The sequence below is a fragment of the Carlito syrichta genome, unplaced genomic scaffold (assembly GCF_000164805.1).
Source record: "Carlito syrichta isolate Samal-C Ts95f unplaced genomic scaffold, Tarsius_syrichta-2.0.1 Scaffold308816, whole genome shotgun sequence".
In the NCBI taxonomy this organism is placed as follows: Eukaryota; Metazoa; Chordata; class Mammalia; order Primates; family Tarsiidae; genus Carlito; species Carlito syrichta.
This window is the reverse complement of record NW_007252912.1, coordinates 497,818-507,227: the sequence shown is the minus strand read 5'-3', so window position 1 is coordinate 507,227 and position 9,410 is coordinate 497,818. Positions and strand designations below refer to the sequence as shown.

General features: G+C 43.0%; 1 protein-coding gene across 2 annotated transcripts in view; it reads right to left on the bottom strand.

Annotated features, from left to right (window-relative positions):
• Positions 1 to 714: 714 nt before the first annotated feature.
• The window catches only part of VDAC1 (voltage dependent anion channel 1), a 20,734-nt gene continuing 12,038 nt past the window's right edge, over positions 715 to 9,410 (bottom strand). For both annotated transcript variants that reach the window (XM_008065876.2, XM_021716440.1), the window contains exons 5-8: positions 9,028 to 9,255; positions 4,186 to 4,336; positions 2,883 to 2,940; positions 715 to 1,666 (exon numbers count right to left, since the gene is read on the bottom strand). In XM_008065876.2, coding sequence (XP_008064067.1) covers positions 1,575 to 1,666; positions 2,883 to 2,940; positions 4,186 to 4,336; positions 9,028 to 9,255 — 529 coding nt within the window. In that variant the 3' untranslated portion in view covers positions 715 to 1,574. The remainder of the gene's footprint in view (positions 1,667 to 2,882; positions 2,941 to 4,185; positions 4,337 to 9,027; positions 9,256 to 9,410) is intronic.

Genomic DNA, 9,410 nt, shown 5'->3' with positions numbered 1-9,410 from the left:
TATGGCATGCAGAACTCATCACTATTATGTCTGAAATTTTCACAATCAAGTTATTAAAAATATATCAAATTTCAGAATTTCAAAATTACCTTCCCCCATGACCCACAGGAAGAGACCTGTGAATGTGAAGGGATATTGCTCCTATGATCACTTTACCTGGCACAGCTAACTTTAAGAACGGGAGATGGTCCTTGGGAGGCCCAACCTAGATAAGTCTTTAAAAGGGTCTCTTCCTGGAGGAAACTCAAAGTGCAAGAGGGTTTTTCTGTTCCTGGCTTTGGAGATGGAGGAGACCACATGACAAGGAATGCTGGTAGCCTCTAGGCACTGAGAGTGGCTCCCAGCTGACAGCCAGCAAGGAAAGTGGGACTTCTACCCCTGAAAAGAACTGAACTTTGCCACAACCATGAAAGACTAGAAGAGGACCCCATGCCTCTCAATGAAATGAACATGGCCTGGTTGCCACTCTAGTTTCAGCACTGTGAGAACTTCAGCAGAGCCCAGGCATGCATGGCTATCCAGACTTCTGACCTACAGAACTCTTAAATAAGTGAGTGTTGTTTTAAGCTGCTAAATTTATGGTAATTTGTTATGAAGCAAGTGAACACTAATAATATATAACACACACACATGCAGAGCAAAGGGGCAAAGAACAAATCTCAACAAATGCCCTGTTTATTTATATTTTTATTAATAAAGACAACAGAAGGAGAATGAGGTTTCAATATTTATTCAAGTTTTATTTTTAAGTGATGTTAATTACAGCATTTGAAGGGGAGTATCTAATTCCACACAAATTGGAAGACTCTAAAATGTACCCATTAAACTGCTAAAAAATAAATTGAGTGGTGAAAATACAACAGAAGTCCAATTGAGATTCTGAGTGTTGTCACCATGTGATTAACAATCACAGAGACTCTTCCAAACTTATAGCTGGAGTTCCTGGAAGCTATTTCATACTCTGGTGCAAGGGCAAAAAAACACAACACTAGAAGGAATTAAGTCCTGAATTATTGGCTTCATCACATCCATCCTCTCCACCCCAAAATGGCACAAAAGAAACAGCTACCACACCCTGCAGACCTTTTAGTGTAAAAGTGACGATGGACTGGGGTGGGAACAGGTCGTGACGATCTGTCGAAAAAAGTTCCTTTCAGGTGAGATTGTACACACTATCAAGCAATGACCCTCTCATTGATTACGGTTAGGAAACCAAGCTTCAATTCTCAGGAAGTCACAATTTCATTCATGTACTCAGTATGAATTTACAAAGTGCCTACACATCATCAGCTTCCATTTGCAGCCATTTCTAGATTAAAAGGAAACCTGACATCTCTAGAGGAACCACCAAGTTCCCCCCAAGTATACAGATGAAAGGACCTTTTTTGGAATCGGGTTTCTTCTGTACCTCTGAAAGGGTAACACCTTAAAGCTGAATCATCTTTAACCTGGAGGTCTAACATGATATTTAGCAATACTTGCATCCCAGACATACAACATTAAAAGATACACTAAATTCTGAAGGTAGCTATGCTGCAAAATAGTTTAAAATTAAACAATTGTACAGTATTCATTTATGCTTGAAATTCCAGTCCTAGACCAAGCTTGTGGCCACCGGCATTGACATTCTTGCCATCCAGGAGAGCTGACAGCGTCAGTTTGATACCTGCAGGAGGATAAGCCAGGGACAGGAAAGGAGAAGGGATGGAGGAAAGAAAAGAGAAGAAAGGTGAACATCCAATTCAGAACCCATTCCAGGTATCATCAGCAGAGGCCAAACTACATGGCCCTCAATTCCTGTTTAGTTCTCTGTTTTTGGATTTTTTTTTTTTTTGAGTCAGAGTCTCATTCTGTTGCCCAGGCTGGAGTGCAGTATAGCATGCTCACAGCCACCACAGCCTTGACCTGCTGGGCTCAGATGACCCTTCCGCCTCAGCCTTCCAAGTAGCTGGAACCACAGACATGCACCACCACGCCCGGCTAATTTTTTTTATTTATTGTAGAGGATGGTCTCGAACCCCTGGACTCAGGCAACCCTCTAGTCTCCATCTCCCAAAGTGCTGGGATTACAGATGTGAGCTACTGCGCCCGGCCAATTCCTGTTTCTTATCACCATCTGATCAACAGGTGTCCTAGAGTGCACTTTTAAAAAACTATAATTATCCCACCAACCAGAGAGCTTGCCAGAATCCACTACCAGCACCCTAATTTCCTTGTTCCTCTTCCCATCTCCCTGCTACAATTAATGTCTCTCAACCACTGGTACCATGCAGCAAGCTTCTTTAACAATCATCCCTTGAAATGAAAGGGATTCTAAATCAGACCTGTAGTCTTAAATTCACATTCATGGCATACACACACATGCACAACATGCAAGCACACCTACACATGCACACAACAAACTGATTTTCCCTGAAGTTGATTGATACCGGAGAGTAGCATGTAATCTTAAATTTTCCAGGGTTCAAAGGTAGTATTACCTCCTGGAGCTGACACACCAGAGACTGGCCTAGCTGACTGTGCAGAGAAAACCCGCAAACTTTCCCTCCATCTTTGTCTTTTTACAATGGGGATGACTTACAGGTTCATCATGAGAACCTGCTATAAATAAGTATCAAGTGTTATATACACACTGAAAAAAAAAAAAAAGATGGAAGAAGATAGCCAAAAATGTAATACATGCCAGCCCTGGCTTTTTTCCTTTCACTAACTAATTCTCATATTGTCCAAATGTTTTATAATGACCCTGCACTCCTTTACAAACATTTAATTATAAAATTTTAGATATACTCATCAACAACATACTTTATAAACAAAGACATAAATCAGCACCATAATATTTTTAAGACAAAGAACTGATGTCACACACAATCAACACATACCTGGCTTTAGGGTCTGAGTGTATCCTAAACCTATCAGGCTGGAGTTGTTCACTTTAGCCTAGTTACGAAAAAGATAAGACAGAGTGAAAATGTTAAGTATTTCATGCTTCCATTTCCAAAATAAATAAGAGCTTTTTCATCAACCAACTCTGGACTCAGAATCAAGATATCTTTTCTCATGACCACCTCATTTATGAGCTTCAATAAATTCCATGAAATATATCAAATTTAGATGCATGTTTTCCTGCTGAGTTGGTATTTTGAGATCTGACATTCCCGGTAGGAATGAAACAGGGCTAAGGAAGACCTCTTGAGACCTTCCAGCTGTTCCTTTTTGCTCATACAATCTAAATAACAAAACCTCTCCCAAGTTTAAGAGACCCAAAATGGGCTGTCATAAATTACACAAACCAATACAGAACCCATTCTGCAACACGAAATTTCCTCATTCCACCCAAGCCGACATGCCCAGTGACAACAGAAATGAACCCAACAGGATTTACTGCAAAAACTGTGAAGCAATCCAGAGCCTGTGAGCAATGCTACGAGGTCTGCGAAATAAGATGCCAACTGACCACTGATTTCTTAATATGCAATACAAGAGCTGAGAAACAGAATGCAAAATGGAGGGAAATGAACATTCAGAACCCTAGGTTTCAAAGTACCCCTTTCTCCAGGCTGCACTATGGAAAAAGGACTGGTATATGGAAAAGGCTCAATAGCAAGGCAGTCTGGTGCAAATGTAGGCCCCAGCACTTTCCTGCTATGCCTTTGGGCAAATTACTCAACCTCTCTAAGCTTCCAGTTTATCACCTATAAAAACAGGGACAAATTTTTTTAAAAAAGGACCTAGCTCAAATCAAATGGGATTCAATGCAATAATGCACATGTCAAAGGATCTGTACAGTGCCTGGCACCCATAGTAAGCACTAGTACTATTATCATTGCACTCATAATGAGTGGAACACTCTTTTCAAGATGAAAAAGTCTCTAATAAAATTGAAAATGTTCATTATTCATATTACCACTGATTACATGTTAAATACACTCACATTAAATAGAATGCAGTAATTAGCATGTAACCAGGGTATAATCGCTTATAATTTCTCTCCTTTATTGGGAGAAAAAAAACCTCAGTTTTAACCATTTTCCTCCAAAAATAAACTACACATTTGGTTATGATTTTTTAAAAAAGAAAGAGAAAGTCTCTAACAAGCTGAAGCACAGTACTCCAGCGGTCCTGAAGGATTCCAACCCAAGGAGCTGGCAGGCTTGTGAGATGCGTGATTCCACCAATACCCACCGAGAAGCAGGCATCAGGGTCGATCTGATACTTGGCTGCTATTCCAAAGCGAGTGTTGCTGTTTCCTGCTGTCCAAGCGAGATTGACAGCAGTCTCCAGCTTCTTGTTAACCTTCTGGTAAATGGAGCCACCAAACTCTGTCCCGTCATTTCTGCAAACAAGCACAGCACAGGTGTCAAGCTGCCCAGGGAGGTGGGCTAGAGCCCAGAGAGAGGTATCTGAGTCTACCAGAAGGCAGGGATGCTGGTTCAAGGCTAGTTGCCTCTTGAACCAACAATGGACAACCATGCCCGGATCCGACCCTCTCAAGCTAAGGGCAAAGAAGGCAGGGATGCTGGAGATGAATTGAAGCAATCACTGGTATCCAGAAGGCCAGAGATACATCAAATTTCACAAAACAGGACGCTTGATAAGAATGGAGCACACACCAAAGTCAGGAAGGCCCAGAAGGAGAGAAAAGCTATTTCAGCCATCTCTGGGAACACCCAGAGGCAGCTCAGTCAACTACCCAAGCTGCGTGTAACTTACGGTTTGCTTCCAAATATTCTTTAAAATAGAAGCAGCAACTAGAGCTCTAGGATGCTGAGTGATTTCTTTTTACTGCTCTTAATGTTATTACTTTTAAAAATAATCCTGTCATTAAAATGGTATGGGAGAAGCAAACAAGAAGAAACTACAACCCGAAATGGCAAGAAAGGCTGGGCCACACATGGCCCTCAGAAGCAGGTTAGAGCCTTTAGCACAACCCAGTGCAGCCACTGCTGGGATGATGCAGATAGAACCCATCCAGCCCCTTGGAGGAGCAGCAATTCAGAAAAGCTTAACCTACAATTCAGATTCATCTACCAATGCATTCTGTGAACCCAAGCTGCAGCATCTAAAGTCTTGATAGGATCTGAAAGTGAGCTGCTTTCTTTCTACAAAATGTTTCTGCCTTTCAAAAGTACTCAGAATGAGGCCAGGCATGGTGGCTCCTAATCTCTACCAAAAATAAAAATTAAAATTAAAAAAGTTAGGCAGGCAGGGTGGCACACACCTATAACCCCAGCTACTCAGGAGGCCAAGGCAAAAGGATCACCTGAGCCCAGGAGGTCAAGCATGTGATGAGCCGTGCTTGCGCCTCTGCACTCCAGCTTGGGTGGTAGAGTGAGAACGAATTGGCCAAACTCCCTCTTCTCTCTCAAACACACTGAATTGACTCCAACAGCTGGGAATGCCCTCTTCCTCTCCCCCAGCCATTCAAATCCCCCTATTCCTCTTTTGGCGCCCTGCTAAAGCTCTTGGAATTTGGAAGTCTGCGCCACCCAGCTAAAGTAGCCTGTGCACACTGTGCAGTCATTGCCACCCCCAAATAAATAGTTAACGAGTTCAGAGAGTCCACACTGCATCCTTCTCTGCCAGCCTGGGGCCTACACAGACCACACAGTATACATCATCACTGCTTTTGGATTGCTGGTGATGTGCACAGTGCATATTGGTGCCTAGTCAGACGCATCCTTCTCCACGGAGGGAACCACAGAAACAAAAGTGGCTGAAGTGGATGTCACTGAGGAGCTGGGAAGAGGAGGCTGAGGTAGGCCAGAAGAATTGCTCTTCATAAACCCTTCTGATCTTATTTGATTTTATAACCATATTTGATTTTCTAACCATATATAAGCCATATTTTATTTGATTTTATAACCATGGGTTTAGACTCCCTTGATAAATATAAGACAAAGGTTAATGCTGCAATTTTTTTTTTTTTTTTTGAGTTGGAGTCTCACTCTGTCACCCAGACCGGAGTGCAGTGGCCGCTCCCGGCCACCGCAGCCTCGACCTGCTGGGCTCCGGCGATCCTTCCGCCTCAGCCTTTCGAGTAGCCGGAATTACAGGCATGCGCTACCATGCCGGGTTGATTTTTTTATTTATTGTAGAGATGAGGTCTCACTGCCCAGGTGGGTCTCGAACCCGCGGGCTCAGGCAATCCACTCACCTCAGCCTCCCAAAGGCGCGGGATTACAGGCTGAGCCACCGAGCCCGGCTAATGCTGCAATTTTTAAAAAAAAGGAATGCCCATCCTCCTTGTATCAGCTGGTCATCAAACCTGCCTAGACCCTCACAAATACTTTTAACACAAAATCAGTGTCAAAGGTCTGCTCCATCATTCTGGGTATTTCCGGTGGAAATAGCACTGGTAACAATAAGACAGAGTCCATGTGCTTTGGAATCTAGCAAAGGGTTTATGGACCTAAGAACAAATTATTGCTATTTCATTGCAAACTCAGCTCTTCTCAATACGCTGTCACTGAAAGAGATGCTCATAAAATATATTCGAAGTTCTCTCTCTCTTTCCTCTTTTTTTTTCTTTTTTTTTTTGAGTTAGAGTTTCACTCTGTCACCCAGGCTAGAGTACAGTGGCACACTGATGGCCACACAGCCTCGACCTGCTGGGCTCAGATGATCCTAACCCCTCAGCCTTCCAAGCAGCTGGAACTACAGGCGTGCGACACCATGCCCGGCTAATTTTTTCATTTATTATAGAAAGAGGTTTCGCCAAGTTGCCCAGGCTGGTCTCAAACCCGTGGGCTCACGCAATTCTCTCACCTCAGCCTCCCAAAGTGCTAGGATTATAGGTGTAAACTACCGTGCCTGGCCTCTTTTTTTTTTTTTTATTTTAGAGAGAGGATCTCCCTCTGTTGCACAGGCTCAAGTGTAGTGTGTGATCATAGCTCACTGCAGCCTCAAACTCCTAGGTTCCCACCTCAGCCTCCTCACTAGCTGGGATTATAGATACACACCACCACACCTGGCTAATTTTCGTTAAATTTTTGTAGAGATGGGGTCTCTCAATGTTGCCCAGGCTGGTCTTGAACTCCTGGGCTCAAGCAATCCTCCCACCTCAGCCTCCTGAGTAGCTGGGATAACAGACACAAGCCACACATTCTAAATTCTTTAAGTCTTCCCCTAAAATTCAGCCAGACAGATGTATGCTTCCAGAAAGTACAGGGAAATCCAGGCACTACCTGATTCACAGGAACCTTATCTTCTTCAGACAGCTCAAGCATGCGCCAAGAAAACAGCGGCTTGTTGAAAATAATAGATTTTTGAGTGACTTTAGTAAAACATTCAAATGGAGACCTTTTTTTGAGCTTAAGTGTATGTGTTTTTTAAGTTCAGATTTTTTAGAATATTTTAAAACCAGAAACACAATACTGTCTTCCTATAATGAACTTTCGAAACCATAAACAGAGGGAACCAATTGTTCAAATTCATCTAGATGAGACATAAAAAACTCTGTCACACATCTGGGCCTCTGCAAGCATCAGGGCAGCCCAGGTGAGTTGTGCCAGCTGCCTCCATGCCAGTTCCAAAAACAAACCATGTCAACTTGTTACTTATTAATAATGCTGAGACTCAAGTATGTAGAGGAAGTGGCCAACAGCCATCGTTCCTCCTAGAATTGATGCCAATTTCCAATTCCAAAACAAGAAAACACTTCGTATTCCAATCAGAATTCTAAGTTTAAAAATACTCGTATGCCTGTGATATTTTTCCTGTGATCTTTTGGTATGCTACCTATTTTAATTAACATGAATTAATTTTATGAATTTTAACACATGTACTTATTTGTGCAACCACCACCACAATCAGGATACAGAACAGTTCTATCCCCAAATTCCCTCAGCCACCCTCTGGAGTCACACTCGCCCTCCCCTGCTGGCAACCACTGGACTGTCTGCCTCTGTAGTTTTCCAGTGACTTTTTGACTGTAAAGGACTCGAGATTTTTTTTTTTTTTTTTTTGAGTAGGAGTCTCACTCTGTGGCCCAGGCTGGAGTGCAGTGGCACACTCACGGCTACCGCAGCCTCAACCTGCTGGGTTCAGGGATCCTTCCGCCTCAGCCTTTCAAGTAGCTGGAACTAAAGGCACGCACCACCACACCTGGCTAATATTTTGATTTACTGTAGAGACAAGGCCTCACCATGTTGTCCAGGCTGGTTTCAAACCCAGGGGCTTAAGCAATCCTCTCACCTCCGCCTTCCAAAGTGCCTGAGATTAGAAGGGTGAGCCACAGTGCCCGGTGAACTCTAGATTTTTAATGAATAATAAAAATTCTTCAACAAATTTTATTAATGGAAATGGTATTAGTGCACACACTAATACCATTTATTTGCCTTAGAATTAAGAAATCACTTCTTTAGTGACCTCTAGTGGAAAGAAAGGTTCAGTAAAGTTGTCCCCAACTTGTGCCAGATTAATTCCTCACGAAACTAACTGAAACAATATTTTTATGGATGAAATGTGTGTTTCCCTTGACCGGAATGATCATTCTACTTCAATTCTCAAGTCTGATTACAAGGGGCTCTCTCCTAACCTGTCATCTTCTCTTCCCTTCACCATACTGCCCAGTAGTTAACAAACTTCTAAATGCCCCACTGTACAGAGAAGATACTTTGTACTTAACTGAGGTAGTCAGCTCCTCATTTGTCTACCATATCTACATTTCATCAAACACAGCAAGCAGATCCATCCTCAGGCATTATACAGAGAAAGAGAACAGCACCTTTCCCACCCATTTTTTTTTTTAAGTAAAACAAAACTGCAGGGAAGGGACACCACTCTGGATTGACACTATGTCCCTGCCGTGACTTGTCATTCTGTGTACCAGTAGCAATATGTACTGTTCATAGAGTAGAAAGAACTTAAGACACTTCAGGAAATACGAACAAGAGAAACAAAGACTGTGGCAAGCCACGTGGCTTATCTGATGCCAACAAACTCATTTTATAGTGGATAAAACGTGGGCTTGGGAGAACACAGTGAAAAGCAACCCCCCTAGCACACACACCCACATACACTTACACATTAGTGTGAAGCTGGAATTCATCAGTCTTGTAGCCAACCGCAAAGTTGCTCTGGGTCACTCGGGACTTTGCAGTCTCAAAATTCATCTGGTAGCCAGCCAGCCAGCCCTCGTAACCCAGCACCACAGCGCCCCGGATGGAAGGCCCGGCAATGTCAAAATCCACGTCGCAGCCCAGGTTGATGTGCTCTCGCTTGTACCCTGTCTTGATTTTAGCATTCTTTTTCCTAAAGGAAAAGAAACTGTATTAAAATCACCTTGAAGCCGGGCTTGGTGGCTCAGCCTGTAATCCCATGCCTTTGGGAGGCTGAGGTGAGTGGATTGTCTGAGGTTGCGGGTTCGAGACCCGCCTGGGCAGCAAGACCTCATCTATACAATAAAT